Source organism: Pelobates fuscus, chromosome 6, assembly GCF_036172605.1.
Source record: "Pelobates fuscus isolate aPelFus1 chromosome 6, aPelFus1.pri, whole genome shotgun sequence".
Taxonomy (NCBI): domain Eukaryota; kingdom Metazoa; phylum Chordata; class Amphibia; order Anura; family Pelobatidae; genus Pelobates; species Pelobates fuscus.
In genome coordinates this window covers 87,018,645-87,037,578 of record NC_086322.1, presented here as the reverse complement: position 1 = coordinate 87,037,578, position 18,934 = coordinate 87,018,645, and the positions used below count along the sequence as shown (strand labels likewise).

Below are 18,934 nucleotides of genomic sequence, written 5' to 3'. Positions count from 1 at the left end.
AGGTGGATGGGGTGACCCAATAAATAGTCGGATGTATTTAATACTGGAGTATAACCAAGCCCAGAAGCTTTTCAGTGACAGGCACTTTAATCCATCATTGGAAGTCATAGCATGATTAAGTTTCGATGTAGCAGTCAAGATTCTTTGACTTTGAATGTAGTTTACGATTTGGTCTAGGAAACCTGTCCAGAGGCATAGACAGAAGTAACAAAACACTGTGGTGCTATGGTAGAGCCCAAAATCCAACAATATAATAAAGCTGATATTTAGACCAGAAATTAGTGTGTGTGTGTAAGTACCCTAAGGCCGCTTTAAATCATCTTATGTTTTCAATTTGACTTGTCTCTCTTGGCAATGTAATAACTTCCTTTTGGTTGCAGTAAAACCTGCATGCTGATGGCATCAGATACGCATTGCTTTGACAGATTTTTTTACATTCTTTCTTGGACTTTGCCTCTAGCATACCTTCCGACTGTCGCTGTTTAGAAGGGGCAGTCTGTATTTTTGAAACCAAAATCCCTCTGTCCCTCTTTTCGATCCTCATATCCTACTTTTCTACAAATCCCTTATGCTTAGTGGGTCTTAGATTCCATTAAACGTGGATGTAAGCGGATCTGTGTTTAGTTCTGAATCTAGCTTTCAACTGGATGTCATTATTAGGGTTTCATTCATACCTCTTCCCAATTTGGGTGCCCAGTAAACCGTTTTTTTTGGTTGTTTTTTTACATAGAAACATAGAAACATCGAATGTGACGGCAGATAAGAACCATTCGGCCCATCTAGTCTGCCCAATTTTCTAAATACTTTCATTAGTCCCTGGCCTTATCTTATAGTTAGGATAGCCTTATGCCTATCCCATGCATATTTTCTAGTTAATTTGCTTATGGGTGTTGTCCACGTTAGATTTGTGGTTTAGGAAGAACTGCTCAGGGCTCAAAGTTCCAGAACAAGTAATTTACTAAAGAAGATTTGCTTATTTTGATTGACTAGGCACAGTGGCTGTTTGGGGGGTGGGGGGGAAATAATGAAATACAATCCCTTTGGCGCATCTTTCCTGTGTACCCAAGAATAGTAAATTGTATTTAACATGTCTTTATGTTGCTAATTTGTAACAGATTTCTACTTAAAATGACATGTTTCATTAATTATTTGAAATGTCTGTGCTACTTTTCAACCTCCATCTGCACGTTGGTGACTCGGAATCCTGCTGTTTTTGCAATGGAGTTAATAAGTCTGTAATCTATTGTGTGTTTGTGAACCATTTTAAATATGTCACCATTATGTTTGAGTCTCCATCTTGTGTTGTTTAAATCACAATTAATGTTATTTTCTAATGCACATCTGCGTTTTGTACTCCATAACTGATCATGGCATGTAATTATCAAGGAAAAGAGGACATGTATACAGTATTGCTATTGTTTGGTGGTTGTTTTTTAATTATGTTTGTCAAAATGTATTCCCCAGGACTCCCTATTCAATTGGGCAAATCAACCCCCCATTTGCATACTCCCAATTGTCTTGGGTCTGTTGGGATGATCCTAATTTTGGCATCCTAATCCACCATCCCTGGCTTGCCCCCCTGAGTGAGGCTGGCCAGGTTGCTTTCAAAAAGGTCTGGAAAGGGGTGCGGGAGGGGGGCTGCCCATCTTGGACTTTGACAGTGACAAAACTGCCCCCAAAGTCATGTTTGTTCAAATGTGATGCATCTCATGCTGGGAGAAATGCATCTCTAAGATGAGCAGTGTTAACAAGAACCCTTAAATTTGAATCTGGGGGGTGGGGGGGGAAATAGTGCAGCAATAAAAATGTCATCAGCCAACTATGTGTAAGAAATTGTGTGTACTGATTAGGGATCACTCTTGTTTTCATGAAATTGCAAATTTATAGCCCACAATATCATTAGGAATAATCCGAATGCTATATTTGTGTATTCCTAATGCTTTAATGCCCTGTTTAAAAGTTTTGGTTCCCAGCCCCCCTTTAATGAAGATGAGTTTACTTGTCTTTTCTCCCTTGCAGCTCGATGGTTAAGTTCGATAGTCTCATCGACAATCTCAGCCAAACCACTGCTTTCCCATAGGAATTGGGAGGCCAGTGCGCATGCATGTCAAAATACCGCACTGTGCCAATCAGATGGTCACCATGTTTGAAATAGCAGAGTTTCACTCCCTAGTGGCTGACACTCAGTCACTATAGAGGCATTTAAATCTTGCAATGTGAACATTGCTCTTCCTGCAGAATGGCAATGTTTTCAACTGCAGGGTTAAAACCGCGGGGATCATAGCACCCAGGCCATTTAATTGGTGGGTGATCTATTGCTTAATGTAAAACTTGCCAAAGAACATGAAAAATAAATTTTTCTTAAACCTGCGTGCATTCACTTTAAAGTGGAATTCCTCCACTGTGAAATAAGGAACGAGGAAGTTGCATTTATTCATAATACAAAGTCTAAAATATAAATTAAAAGGTAATTACTATCCAGCACAACCAAAGTACTTAACAAGGTGCTCTATCCTAACAGGTCTGGCTCCAAAATACTTGTCATACACCCCAAAAAAATATTAAAAAAAAAAATTAAAAAAAATTATTGCTTATAAATTTTAAGATTGTGATCTTGCTAAATCCTGACCCCCCCCCCCCCCCCCCATGGAGTTGGAAAAATAAATAGTTTCAATGCACCGCTCTATTCTTTTATTCTTAAATTTATTTTCTTGACACTTGCTATTGGATTATGTAGTGGGATTCTAAGGGTTAATAGTTGCCAGATACTGATTTGAAATTCAATGCAGAAATGTCATCCATAGGTGCTTGTTTGAGGGGGGGGGGGGGGGGGTGAGGGGGAGGGTTATCCTCAGTGAACGTTGCAGTGCCATGATATAGAATTATTGAATTATTTGGAATGTCTTTTGAGATTGTATTTCTTAGATAGAAGGTTACTGCAGATCAAATATTTTTTTTTTTTTTGCAACTATTACTTTGACATTTGCTGACCTCCTTGAATATCTTCCATTGCTTAGATTGTTTGCTTTGTTGTCTTTTAATGATGACAGTAATTTTTTTTTTTTTTTTTCACTTTTTAAAATTTTTATTTAATAAAATCTTTTGCAATAGAACTGATTTTATAGGTGCAGGTTCTGTAGAATATTTCAAGTTTATAATGATAAAAAAAAAATACTGCTGAACCACAGCATGCAAAGGGCCTAAGCCAACCCTAGCTGGAACCCGTATTACAAAACGCACATGAAATTAAACTAATAAAAAATTTAAATTTCTTACGAGCTGCTAGTGTTTTGAAGAATTGTGTTGTTATAGAGGATTACAACATCAAATGAAACTGTAAAATGTTGAATCTTCCTTGCCAGCCACATTATTTTCTAACGCCCGACAATGCACATACCACAGCCTTTTAGAACTCTTCCTACATAAAAGTAATGGGTCATCATATCATTTTTATAGTCTTGCACCATTCCAATTTTAATAGATGGTGTTCCCCTCACAAAAATAGTGCAGTGGATGTTTTTCTCTTCATCTCAAGTGCTGGAGGAGAGGGAGATCAGTTACAGGCTATGTAAATAATGGTAAAAGGATCTTGAAATAGACCAGGCGCCTTTAGCAACGGAATACTTTTGGGCCATGTTCCATTTGTGTGTTCCTCATTCTCATAACAAGCTTCTTCACTGTTGGAGGGGGTGGTAGGTCATTGCAATATAGTTTAACTGCTGGAGGGGGAGGGAAAAGTATCTGTGTCAACTGCCACCAAGGTTCTTCGTAGTATAGTTGTACATATTTAATGTTGTAGGTTATCACAATATTCTAATAACTGCCAGAATGGGGCTTATAATAATATTGTTGTATGTGAATAGCTGCGAAATGGAGATTATTATCTCATAATCCTAATAATAATAATAATAATGATTGTAAATAGAGCCATGGGGGTTATAATAATACAGTTATTAATACACAAGTGTCCTGAGAAATGGACAGAAGGACAAGTACATTTTCTTTTTAACTGTTTGTTGTATTTGTCACTGAATATTCAAAGTACCGGTATTAACAAAAATGTGCATGTACGTTTTTTAATTTAATTAGCAGCTGGTAAAATTTATTCCTTGCGCTAATGGCACTTGATAACCGTAAACTGCTCTGTTTTTTCAGGTTTTTGGAGCAGATGAAGATAATATGGGGGATGGCTGCCCTCAGAAGCCGGCCTCTGCCAAGTACCTCCGTTTACTGCTGCTAATACTTATACCCTGCATCTGTGCTTTCATTCTTTTGCTGGTGGTTCTTCTGACATTTGTAGGTGAGCAACATTGTACTTCAATATTTAAAACCTAATCTAGCTTCTTGGTGGTACTGTCCGGATCGCCTTTCACCCGAGTCCCCCGGTGTTATTTGTGATGTTGAACACTTGCATGCTGCAGGGTTTTAAGAGCAGCTGAGTTCAGATCCAAATTGTGAATATGTTGGACCAAATTTGGGCCCTACTGGCGAATTCGCTGGACCTAATTTGGTGCACAAAGATGACGTAAATCAGTCTTTTCTATCACCCATGAATCATACGAAGTTCAACTATTTACGTGGGCCAATAGAAAGTGTGTATGCGTGTGTGTATGCGTGTATGAGTGTGTGTGTATGTGTGTGTGTGTATATATATATATATATATATATATATATATATATATATATATATATTTAACTCTCCAACTACATGTTGTGGTTATGGTAGCCCAAGAGTGCATTCCTTGCATCTTGTTTTCATGGTTTCTGATTTTTTTTTTTTAATTTTTTTTTTACCAGTTTACTAGAATCTTCTGATCTCTGGTATCCTTCGACCTTGGCCTGTTAGAATGTTTATCTGTATCTCTCTGGTCCTTGACCTGCGCATCCTCTCTGACTCTTCTACCATAAGCCCAGCCACACTACGGACCAGTACACTGCTTGTCTATTTATTGTGTTATCTCTACACAGGGCCGCCATCAGGGGGTGACAACCATGACGCTACACACACACACTACATACACTGACACTACACACACACACTGCATACACTGACACAACAAACACACACACTACATACACTGACACAACACACACACACTCCATACACTGACACAACAAACACACACACTACATACACACACAACACACACACACACTACATACACTGACACAACACACACACACACTACATACACTGACACAACACACACACACTACATACACTGACACAACACACACACACTACATACACTGACACAACACACACACACTACATACACTGACACAACACACACACACTACATACACTGACACAACACACACACACACTACATACACTGACACAACACACACACTACATACACTGACACAACACACACACACACACTACATACACTGACACAACACACACACACACACTACATACACTGACACAACACACACACACACACTACATACACTGACACAACACACACACACACACTACATACACTGACACAACACACACACACTACATACACTGACACAACACACACACACACACTACATACACTGACACAACACACACACACTACATACACTGACACAACACACACACACACTACATACACTGACACAACACACACACACTACATACACTGACACAACACACACACACTACATACACTGACACAACACACACACACTACATACACTGACACAACACACACACACTACATACACTGACACAACACACACACACTGCATACACTGACACAACACACTGCATACAATTGATGTAGATTAATTTAGAAATAAACAAATATGTTTAAATGTCTATCTGTTCCTGTCCAAATCTGAGATGATTAAATTGCGTATACGCAGAAGTAAGCTCACACTGACACATGGACTTCAGGTTAAAAGCACTTCAGAAAATTTAATGCAATCTAGTTGGAAAACAGTTATTCAGGCCTTTTTAAAGGCAAAATGACATCATCATTGAATATCAGATAATAACAAATAAACATCATTAATTGGATTAAATGTTATGTGACTATATCCGTGTCCACCCATCAATATTATTAATTGGATCAAAAACTAAGTGGTTAGCTTCGTGTCCACCCACCAAGAGGTGGTATTATTTTGGACACGGGTGGGGACAAGGGGGTCTTGAGCGTCATTTTACACGGTCGGTGATGTCAGATCTCGTGGTCAGGTGCAAGGTCTCTTATGAATAGAACATTTCATTACTACAGTGTTCTCATGGCCTTCAATTTATACTATGTTGCGAGTTAGGGGAATTTCAGCAGTTCCTGGGTTAGTCATATCTTTATGGAAAAATACAGTCTTTGTCTATTGTGTTAGATGTGCTGAGCAATTCTGTCATGTAATGTAGTTTTCATATGGAGAAGTCAGGTTATGAGGACAAAATGGAGGATTTGTCACAGCATCAGGTTAAAATGGAGTTAGTGCAAGAATTCAATACAAGTACAATAAAGACTTTTTAATAATTCTACATCAGTCCCCCCTATGAAATGTTAAATTCTAAGAGATAAAAACTTTATTGGTTAGTTTCAGAGGACAGGTTAGCCCAAAGGCACAAAACCCTATGAAGTAACGGTTCTTAAAGTCTTCTTAGTTCTTCGGAGGGACATCATAAATAGACAAGCTTACATTACCATATGGACCTGTGTTATCTGGAATATAGGCACAACAAGTCATGGTGACAGGTAAACGTTGTTGGTTACAATAGATATAATAAATGCAAATCAAAATATTATTATTATTAGCAGTGACGGTTGGGAAAATGGACTCAAACTTTCCTTTTACTGCAAAATCATCTGGTACCCCCCTTGGCACACCTATGGCATCAATATATATATATATATATGTGTGTCAAACTTTCCCTTTAGAGGGGTGCTCCTCTTTATGTTCTGAAGCATGAATGTGGTGTGTCAAGAGTACCTTGTCATGTATTATGTGTATGGACATAATAACCTTGGCTAGGGCGCATTTGCTTATGCATTGTAGTATTAAACCTGTCCCACGCTACATCAGCGTAGGTGGACTCGGATCATTTAGTCAATATTAATATCACCACAAACTCAGGATGGACAAATAATCCTGAGGAAGCTTGGCATTTGGATCTCTTCAGCTTCACGAGGTCTCCTTTTGGGGTCCTCGGCTTTCCATCGATGGCAGGTGGTCAGGCATTATTATGGCCATCAAACACCTACTTGCTGGTATCTTTTTATTTAACAAGTCATTTTTTCTTTAGTCAAAAGTGTGTCAAAATCAACAAATGTTACTTCTCATGTTGCAGAGAGAGAGAGTCTTGAATCTGGAACAATGAATCAACTGAGTGATCTCTGCAACTTTCACAATGCACTACTGGGTATATGGTCTTGGTTGTCACATTGATGACCGGCTAGGCTTCTGGCCATCCTGACAAAATGTCTATGATAACTAGTGCATATTTGACCCAGTAGCTCTTTGTCACCTGGATTCTTGAAAGGGATATTGAGAGTTAGCTAGGTGCTTAGGAGTATTTTAGAGATCAAAGAGTTCATGAGGGTCTTGGATAGGTATAAAGTTCCATGGGCTCACTGCCCAGTACATGTTTTTGGGTAAACAGAGCTTGAGAGTGTTGGAGTACAGCCCGTCTTCAAGGGTTGCCCCTTTCTGTTTTTCCAGCTTTGTATTTCTTCAGGGTCAGCAGCTGCTTGTCATTCTTTCAGAAGCTTGAAATCTGTGGGTAGGATCTACATGGTGAGTATAGAAGTTTCTTTAGCGGACACCCTTCTGTCCACTTCCCTTGGCGCACTTGTGGCTTGGTTGGCAGCTTTTGGGCAGCTGAGTGGTGCTTCTTATCTTCCAGATTGATCCAAAATAATGTGCTGCACCCAGGGCATATCTTGAGTCAGTGTAGATATTGGCATGTCTTCCTTCAGGCATTTTGTATGCCACTGAGAAGGCTGTCAATTCAGCGTCTTGAGCAGATGTGAATGAGGAAAGTGAAGATGCTTGACGTACCTGATCTTCTGTAGCAACAGCAAATCCAGTATGGTACCTTTCCTCTTTATCCGCAAACAGAGTGGAGTCAGGATCTGGTAAAGCTACTGCATGCTCTGTTGAAAGGTGTCTTGTTTCTTCTTTCATCTGTTCAAAGCAACCATGAGGAGCAGTAGAAGAGGTTTCCTCACCTATTTCTGTGTGAGATTGGGGGGTATTTGTCTTTCTATTCACAGTTCTCTTGCTGACCCCCCTCTGTAGAGATTTGTAAATTGAATGTTCATGTTTTGTTCTAATGAGTCAGGTTCCTTTCATGAGATTTCTGGGGACTTAGTGAAGAAAAAACATGAGGGACAGCCACCTCCCTTACTTCCATGGGAATCTGGGTCAGGGCCGCACTATTTCCTTGAGAGTGCCCAAAACCGTTCTTTCAGTGTGGTATTCCCCCCTGGGAAGTGGCGAAAGAGTGGCCAGAGCAACTTTTCTTCAAAATATAATGTCAGGTAGAGGCAGAGTTGTCTATGAGTGGAGGAAATTGGTAAGGAATAAGAAGGGAGGAAGCATATAAAGGATATAGATATGGTGGTGGGGAGATGGAAGAATGAGTAGTGGATAGAGTGAGAGGGAAGAAGGTGGAGTAGGAGGAGGAGAAGGTGGAGTAGAGGGAGGAGTAGGAGGAGGAGAAGGTGGAGTAGAGGGAGGAGTAGGAGGAGGAGAAGGAGGAATAGAGGAGAAGTAGGAGTAGGAGGAGGAGAAGGTGGAGTAGAAGGAGAAAGTGGAGTAGAGGGAGGAGTAGGAGGAGGAGAGTGAGAAATAGAGGGAGGAGTAGGAAGAGGAGGGAGGAGTAAGAGCAGGAGGAAGGAGTAGGAGGAGTAGAGGAGAAGTAGGAGGAAAGAGGAGAAGGTGGAGTAGAAGGAGAAAGTGGAGTAGAGGGAGGAGTAGGAGGGGGAGAAGGAGAAATAGAGGGAGGAGTAGGAAGAGGAGGGAGGAGTAAGAGCAGGAGGAAGGAGTAGGAGGAGTAGAGGAGAAGTAGGAGGAAAGAGGAGAAGGTGGAGTAGAGGGAGGAGTAGGATGAGGAGTAGAGGAGAAGTAGGAGGAGAGAGAAGTAGGAGGAGAGAGGAGAAGGTGGAGTAGAGGGAGGAGTAGGAGGAGAAAGTGGAGTAGAGGGAGGAGTAGGAAGAGGAAGGAGGAGTAAGAGCAGGAAGAAGGAGTAGGAGGAGGAGAAGGTGGAGTAGAGGGAGGAGTAGGAGGAGGAGAAGTAGGAGGAGAGAGGAGAAGGTGGAGTAGAGGGAGGGGTAGTAGGAGAAAGTGGGGGACTGTAGATGAAGGGGAGGGATCGGTGGGAGGAGTAAGCGGGGGTGGGCAGGTAAGGGAGCAGACAGGTGATGTAGCAATGGAGGATACATCAGAAATCAAGACTAGGTAGAAATGCAATGGAGGCTGCAAATAGCCCATGTACAACAACTATTAACTGGCCCTATGCTTTCCCTAGAGAAAAATAATAAAAGGCTAACATGCTCATCTTGTCTCCACAAGCCTCGAACGTTTCACTCCGTGGGTGTCCCGCAGCGGCTAGCCCACCACATCTCCCACACCAGACTTGTGCCCGTGGAGACAGACGCTATCCCTGACTCTCGTTCTTTATTTTATTAATTTATATCTAACATCTCAAAATGTAATTCCTACTTATATCACAAATATACATTATCACAATTTTATGTCTCGCAAATGGGATAAAATTTATTCTATTCTTCACTGATAATGTATTTTTAAAACATACAAAATAGACAAATAACATTGTCTTCTGCAAAATAAATGAAAAAGATAATGGAGATTTTGTTAAGCATTGTTAAACAGCTATACCTGAATTCACATTTCTTGTTCTCCAGTTCCTGGCTGTTAATGGCAATGTACAATGTAATAGAGCAGTAGAAAATGCTAGCAGAATGCTTGGTTGCATAGGGAGAGGTATTAGCAGTAGGAAGAGGGAAATGCTCATGCCATTGTACAGAACACTGGTGGGACCTCACTTAGAGTACTGGATACAGTACTGGAGACCATATCTTCAGAAGGATATGGATACCTTAGAGAGAGAGTTCACTGCATACACTGACACAACACACTGCATACACTGACACAACACACTGCATACACTGACACAACACACTGCATACACTGACACAACACACTGCATACACTGACACAACACACTGCATACACTGACACAACACACTGCATACACTGACACAACACACTGCATACACTGACACAACACACTGCATACACTGACACAACACACTGCATACACTGACACAACACACTGCATACACTGACACAACACACACACTGCATACACTGACACAACACACACACTGCATACACTGACACAACACACACACTGCATACACTGACACAACACACACACTGCATACACTGACACAACACACACACTGCATACACTGACACAACACACACACTGCATACACTGACACAACACACACACTGCATACACTGACACAACACACACACTGCATACACTGACACAACACACACACTGCATACACTGACACAACACACACACTGCATACACTGACACAACACACACACTGCATACACTGACACAACACACTGCATACACTGACACAACACACTGCATACACTGACACAACACACACTGCATACACTGACACAACACACACACACTGCATACACTGACACAACACACACACACTGCATACACTGACACAACACACACACTGCATACACTGACACAACACACTGCATACACTGACACAACACACTGCATACACTGACACAACACACTGCATACACTGACACAACACACACACTGCATACACTGACACAACAAACACACTGCATACACTGACACAACGCATACACTAATACAACACACACTGCATACACTAATACAACACACACTGCATACAGTGACACAACACACACTGCATACAGTGACACAACACACACTGCATACAGTGACACAACACGCACTCTGCATACACTGACACAACACGCACTCTGCATACACTGACACACTAACACTCTGCATTCACTACACATTAACACTCTGCATTCACTACACTAACACACACTGCATCCGCTACACACTAACACACTCTGCATTCGCTACACACTAACACACTCTGCATTCACTACACCTTAACACACACTCTGCATTCACTACAAATTTACACACTCTGCATTTACTACAAATTTACACACACACTACATTCATTACACTGACACACTCTGCATTCACTACATCCGAACACACACTCTGCATTTATTACACACTAACACACTCTGCATTCACTATACTGACACACACTCTGCATTCACTATACTGACACACACTCTGCATTCACTATACTGACACACACTCTGCATTCACTATACTGACACACACTCTGCATTCACTATACTGACACACACTCTGCATTCACTATACTGACACACACTCTGCATTCACTACACTAACATACACTCTGCATGAACTGTACACACAGCATCCACTACACAAACATCCTGTATTCACAGTACACACACTACATCCACCACAAATTGAAACACTCTGCATTCACTATACACAGACACTGCGTCTAATACACGCACTACATCCACTACAGACACTGCATCCACTAAACACATTTCATCTAGTACATACAAACACTACATCCACTACACACACACACACACTACATAACTGTACACACACTACATCCACTACTCAAACACACTCTGCGTTCACTATACACACTGCATCCGCTACACAAACACACACTCTGCATTCACTGCACAAAAAGTATCTAATACACACAAACACTACATCTATTACACACATTCTAATTCACTTCCACTATACACACCACATTCAGTCCTGCATCATTGTCAGCGGACTAGGTAGGGCGTGGGGGGGCCCGGGAAGGAGGGGGAGGGGGGGGCAGACCTTGTGCTTTGTCAGGGGCCCCACAATTTCTGATGGCAGCCCTGTCTCTACATTTTGGTTCCACAACGATCCTGACAGGTACTCCCCTGAGGATAGAACAAGAAGCTTTATTTCCCTCCTTTGTTACTCATAGTGTTTTAAAACTCCTCTAGAAGTCCTACTCTTAATCTTCATTCCACCATACCGGAATCCCAGGTTCCCACAGGGAAGTGTCACCCTACAATTTGACACTACCCAAAAAAAGTTGGGAGCCAGTTATATTAACAGGCTCATAAAAAGGTGAGCAAATTTTGTGCTATATGTAATTATTTCTACCTATTGGGTTAAACAATCTTTGCCCATATCGCTGTATCTCTTCTTTTTTCAAATATACCTGTGAAAGAAAATTGATATAGAAGAAGGCCTTTTAAAGGGAGCCACCTTAAAAGGCCCTAAAAGCTACAGTGTTTAGAGCCTATACCCCTCAAAAAGCTCTAAAAATTGTGAGTGACCATACATAGATTTATTCACTCCCACTGCATATTTATTAATCATATTGCACTATTTCATATATTTCTTTTTTATTATATGTAATTTTACCCCATACAATTTAAAGGGGTAAGTAACAATTTGCATAGCGCTGCACTCTTACTTTTGTGTTTAAGTGGTGGGACATATCTCCTAAACAACTAGTTTAACAGGTATATTATGTTGAACCAAAAAGTGTAATATGTTGCAATATATTCTTTCTCTTTGACTTCACCAGCTTTTCCAGTGTCTTATAGCTTAGAGTCTTGATATAGATTAAAAATAAATGTAATCCTAGAAGAAAAAGATTGGGCAAAAAGGAATAATAGAAGACTATCTTCCAATATACCTTACAATGATTGTAAAATACAATTTCTCATCACATTTTTATCTGCAATGGAAGTAAGTTTTAAGCAAAATATGTGCAGACAAAATGTGTTGTTGTTTTTTTGTTTGCTTTTTGTTTTTTCCAGCATTCATCAATATTAATACAATTGTAAGAACTGTAATGTGAGAAGACTCTTTGTGATAAATAAACAGAAAATGATTCTGAAACAAAAACGACAATAATAGAGGCCCAATACTACTAGTTTTATTTAATACCATAAAACAGGACCAGTCCAGGTATTTGAAAAATTTGTAACAAAATAAATTGAAAATATTAACAATACGAAAGCTAAATATAATTTCACTAAAGTTATATGGGAGACCTTAAATGATCCTAGTATAATTGTTAGGACAGTTAACAAGGGAGATAATGAATACAGATGTTGGTAGAGAAATTCAAAAAGACACAAAATAGACTTGCAAATTTGTCAAACCAGATTCCCTTATCTTATAACCAGAAGTATGAAAAATTACACCACATAACAAAGGCTACTATTCAGTAAGATGTATCTTAAGCAAAGAAGGGAGAATTCCTGAGGTACATTGGTACCGTTTTATATAATAAAATCAATTTGTAATTTTTAAATTGAAAAAATTTTTTTTTTTAACAAACTACTTTCCTTTAAGTACAAGGGAAAGCAATAGGGACTCTATTTGACCCTAGCTATGCTAATTTATTCATGGGAGAATGGGGAGAAAATTTTATCTGGTCACAACATAGGACTGGGAAAGAAATAAACATTTTATGTTAGATATATAGATGAAATGCTTTTCATTTGGGAATGACCAGAAAAAAACTATTTTTTTTTAAATTGTTTTAAGATTGTACAGGTGAATGGATATAGTGACAGTTCAGGCTGTCACTATGAACCCTGGTTTAAGAGTACCTAAAAACCAACTCTTCAGGTTAAGTAGAAATTGCACAAAAACCTTTCTTATTATAACGAACAAGTTGAAATTCTAGCAAATTAATAAGAATTATGAGAAACCCATTTTAACAGAAGAATCAGATAGTTATACTATTAAATAGAGAAGGTCTCCTCCAATATTCAGAAATTTGTATTAGATTATAACCACAAATTCTGATATATCGTGAAAGAAGATGAAATACTTAAATGTATATTCCCAACTAAACCTAATTGCACACCTAGTGGCACAGCAAATTTGAAAATGCATTTAACTCTGGACTACACTATGAAAGATAAAATTAAGGAACCCTCCAATGAGCCTGGTTATGGAGGTTTTTATAAAAGAAAATACTATCTTTATAAAATTTATGTCCAATATCACTCAAAAAGAATTTATACTAAATAATGAAATCTTGTGTAATTCCAAGAATGTTATTTATTTACTGGAATGTCCATGTGGATTCCAGTTTATAGGTATGACCACTAGAAAACTGAAAATGTATTACATACTCCAGCAAGTGTGAAGTCCAGCTAAATATTGCAAAATCTGGTTCCATTAAACTGCAAGATATTGCACAGCAAGGCTTTATAAATGTGACAATTCCACCTGACACCAGTGAAATATACAGATAAAGAATAAGACATTCAGCTTAACTTATGGGTACACAGCCTCCCTGGGTCACATCCCAGATGGTCACCAACTATAGCAGACGTGTGTGTGTGTGTATATATACATAGGTTTTAGGTATCTTGCTGGTAAACCTATAAACACAAATGTTACATAGTGTAATATTGTAAAATAAGTGACAAAAGCAAATTATTGGATGCACTCACAAATCAAGATGATAAAAGTGCCTTATGGGTGCCACCCACGATATCAATAGGGGGCCAGAGATCCTCCCTCGGATTTCTCTCCAGACTGGTCGTTGAATCCCCAAAATGATTTGCCGGAGGTTATTCCAAAATGGTCCTACGTGTTTCGTTCTCATGTGAGAACTTCCTCATGGACCCATATAAGTAAAATCAATCATATAGTACAAAAAAATTACAATCTAAATACCCCTCCTCACAGTTCTCTTTATATACGGGTAGCCCCTAAAAGTCATTGGTGGAGTAGTGGGCGTCCTCTTGTCACACCTTCGGATTCATTGGTGTCTCAGATGTTACAGCCATTTTTATTTATAGTTGATTACCATTCCCAACGATATTTTTCTCCTTCTGTCCGTCGTTACTTTCTCTTTTTTTTTTAAATTCTTTATTTTATTTGAGCATAGCTTGAACAATCATGCTTGTACCGCCACAATAGCAGGTGCAAGCAGGTTTGGAAACATACAATAACATAGGTATTGCGTTGAAATACATAGTACAGTTTTTTTTTTATATTCAAGATAGGAGACATGTTAAAGGCTAAACAATGGATAATAGTTGCACAAGAAATCTGCCTGTCTTAGAGTTTAGTAATGCAGTATACGGATTAATCTTACAGCCTATGGATTAACATGCTAGCTGAAAATATCTGAGGCTTGTTTAGTACATATGGCAACATCGCTGCTCTATCTAAACTCAGAATTGGCATGCTGTGTCACAAACTACCAGAATGTATACATGCAGTATAATCTTATTTGCATTGTAATCTGTGAGTAACACACAAGCTTTTGCAGGCTAGTCTCGCTTAGCTGTTAGGTTACTTATATGTAATCTGCGCTTCGCTGCCTGATAGCAGGCTTGAAAGATGGAACAAGGCAAAAACTTAATGCACAGTTATAGTAGATTAGGTGTGAGAGACAAATATGCTAGGTAATATGGCACAGTTGGTGTTTGCTTAAAATATAAAAAAGAAAAAATTATGCCACCGTGATTAACAAATAACCCTGGGTTCCGAGCAGAGACTCCTCTCCCAAAGGAGAGGGAAAGTTGCTCTTGAATGTAGTTGTTCAGGAGGCAGCGAGTAGGCAACCCCAGTCCTCATGCAGAGAGCAGCTAACTCCCATCACTGGCAGGTCGCAGTTCTGTGTTGTTCAGCTCTACCCGAATAAAGATGCTGTGGTGTGGCCTGTCAGGTAGTGTCAGACGGTTGCGGGTGGGAGCTGGGTATGTGTGAGGTCTTCATACTGATACTCGGCTGTCGTGCGTGTTGCTCGCTTGTGCAGGAACGTGCCGGCTTACAGTCTGAGTGCCCTTGGAGTCGCTTGCCAGTCAGATGGTCTCCGCTCAAGGTCCTCGGTGTCGATTGGAGCACTCAAGGTCGGGACACAGGACAGGTAGGTTGCTCTAATGATTTTCTCCCTGAGTTGCCCGTAGTGAGCGCCAAGAGCCCCGAGGGGGGGCCGCCTTCTCCATAGTGTGCCGCTCAGTCGCAGCCGCCATGTCGCAGCCGCCATCTTAGGTAATAAACAAAGTCCCCGCTCGGGGTAGAACCCCAGGGTAGGCCGGGATGACCCCCACCGGCCCAGAGGGGGGGAAGCAGGGCCATCACCCCATTGTGTTAGGGGACCTCCGTGTTGTAGCCAGGCAGGATAGCAGGGCGGCGGCCGTCCGCCCTACTCACCACCCGGAAAGGTTTGACTAGGCCTCGGAGCTCCGTTTTCGCTCCAATTGCGGGCCCAGAAGCGGGTCGCCGACTGTCCTCCGGTCCTAGCACCTCATAGTGCAGTTGCCTGCCGTGACTCAGTGCCAGAAGGTGCGTTTTGGGGCCATAATGCCTGAAAATAGCGGGAGCTCTAGTGCCATGCATCCACTCTGCTTGGCGGTCCGGCCCCGCCCCCGTCGTTCCTTTCTTGACTCTCTTCCGTGCGCTCCACATCTCTAATGACTGTGCATTCCACCTGTCATTACATACAGATGTATATCCTGGTGCTAGATCCCCCTGGCGTCCTTTAATGGGGAGAGCTTTTAATTTCTACAAATAAACTTGTTAATATTCAATCTTTGTTTTGTACATTGAAGCAAGTGAGTGTGTCAAAAAAGAACAATAATATAATCTATAAAACAAATTAAATCTATTTATTACCATATATTTTGAACATTAGATGTAATGCATCTAATAAATATGTGAATATATATATATATTACATCTTAAACTTATTGAAAACACAATGATTTATTACTTTGTAAATCTTTCTTTTATTATGGCAGATGCGTCATGGGGTACAGAAGGGAAAGAGGAGGCATTGTGGGATAACATGAGATAACAATATCGAGACGGTGTACAATGCACCTCAAAGAAAGATTGCCATGGTTTTTTTTTTTGGTTTTTTTTTGTGAAACAATCATGTAGACAGAGTAATACAGGCTTTGAGAAACAAAAGTAATAAAAGTAGGTTAGTCTAAAATGTGATAATGCTTATGTCTATGCTTTAAATTAAAGACTAGATAAACAAGGCTATGGCATATTATTCGAACTATACGGTGATACCGTCAGCAATATTGGAAAGGCAACCAGGGTAAAACTAATGAGCATCTTCTGACGTACAGTTTATGCTTAACTTGGCATGAAAATAACATAGAAATAAACAGGCTGTGAGATACGCAACCTGGTCAACGGTTATTCTGAGCTAGTTTCAGGCTAAACAGGCTTAGGACGTTGCTACACAATTTGCATGCATTAACGTTGTAATGAAAGAGGCCTAGACCTTCAAGCTGGGCAAGTAGAGAAAGATTACCCAGAGTTGTTTAAACCAAGGTAAGGGAGAAAAGTAAAGCAGCATTAACGGTACTGTGCGGCTGTACAATTACAGCAGTGTTAAGCGTCCCAAGTCCCTTTCAGTGTCTAGACTGGTGGCTGGGGTGCGGATGGTTGAGACATGTCACCCGATGCCACTGGGATGGTTCCGGGTGCAGACCCTTCTGTGGTCTGGCGCGGTACTCTCGGCATCGTGTCTGCCTGGAGTCTTCTGATTCCCCGCTCTCTGCCCGCTCTGTCCTGGTGCTTGGTGTCTGGGGACCATGTGTCCTCGGCCCGAGGCCTTAGTAGGGGTTCTTGCCACAGTTCCATTGACCCCATCAACAGGGTCGTGGGCCCAAGGGCTTGCCGGTGCTCGGCTGTCTCCTCGGGTGTATGGGTGGCTTGGGAGGGTTACCTCTTGACGAACCCCCAGCTCGGAAGAAGAGCGTGTGGCCCCTTTAGTGGCTGGGTGCGTTTGGCGGTTTGCTTGGAAAGCGCTCAGGAGCTCGCATGAGTCGGGTCTTGCATCCGCCCCGTGTTTGCCGGCATGTTTTGGAGAGGCTTCGCTTAGGCTGTGGTTCCGCTGGGATGCCACCTTGGCTGTTCGTGTGGGGAGTACCCTCATTTGGCGCCGGACGGCCGGGCAGATCCAGGCCGCCAGTGCTCTGGTCTCTCGTTTGTAAGGCAGTCCCTTGGGCATGTGTCCTCCCCACATGCGTGTGCCTAGCTGGTTTAGGAACTCTAGTGCGTTTCTGGGCGGCTTAAGGAGTGTGCTCTTTGAGGTTTCCGTTAAATGGCTGGGCCCAGAGCCTCCGGAGTCCAGTCTTAGGTGGGAGGTTGCAGTTTCTGATTTCGCATATGTCCCGTTGGTGGGGACCGGGATAACCCCCGCCGGTCCATAGGGGGGGAACGGAGGCACAAACCTTGTCCCGTAGCTTGTTTCAACGGCGAGAGAGCGGCCGTCTCTCCCCCCCGCCGCCATGCTCGTAGGCCGCATCCTCGTGCGAGTCGGGATCGGTGTTAAGATCAGCTTTCCTGGTGTCTACGCGTAGGTCACGGTGGCCCCAGTCGTTTGGGAGTTGCTGTAATGTGATTTACAGCCTCAATCTGTCGGTATTCGGCAGTGAGCACGGTTGAAAACCGGAGCAGCAACGACATGCGACTGCTCCGTTCCGCAGTCAGGCCCCGCCCCGATTTATTACTTTGATTGCCATTCAATTTTTTTGTGACCTATAACTTCATTCATAATGTGACCAATAGGAGAGGAGAAAACTTAGAATATTTTTTTATTTTTTAAGGGCAAAAAAAGCTAACTCCAATTAGTCCTGACCAATTCATCTATCAGAAATATATAGGCTTCATGATGATGTATTCGTGGGCATAAGCTTATTCGTTCCTCTTCTTTCTACAACATAATGAATATAAAAACTGTGCAATAAAAGAAACCATAAGTTGCAATATAGTGACTTTTATAAAATGACCTGTGATATTCATTATACCCTCTTTGATTGT

The 18,934-nt window shown here is 41.2% G+C and overlaps 1 protein-coding gene across 1 annotated transcript in view; it reads left to right on the top strand.

The window, feature by feature from the left end:
- CORIN (corin, serine peptidase) overlaps window positions 1–18,934 on the top strand; it is a 281,043-nt gene that overhangs the window by 32,785 nt on the left and 229,324 nt on the right. The window contains exon 2 of the mRNA XM_063457921.1: window positions 4,156–4,300. Coding sequence (XP_063313991.1) covers window positions 4,156–4,300 — 145 coding nt within the window. The remainder of the gene's footprint in view (window positions 1–4,155; window positions 4,301–18,934) is intronic.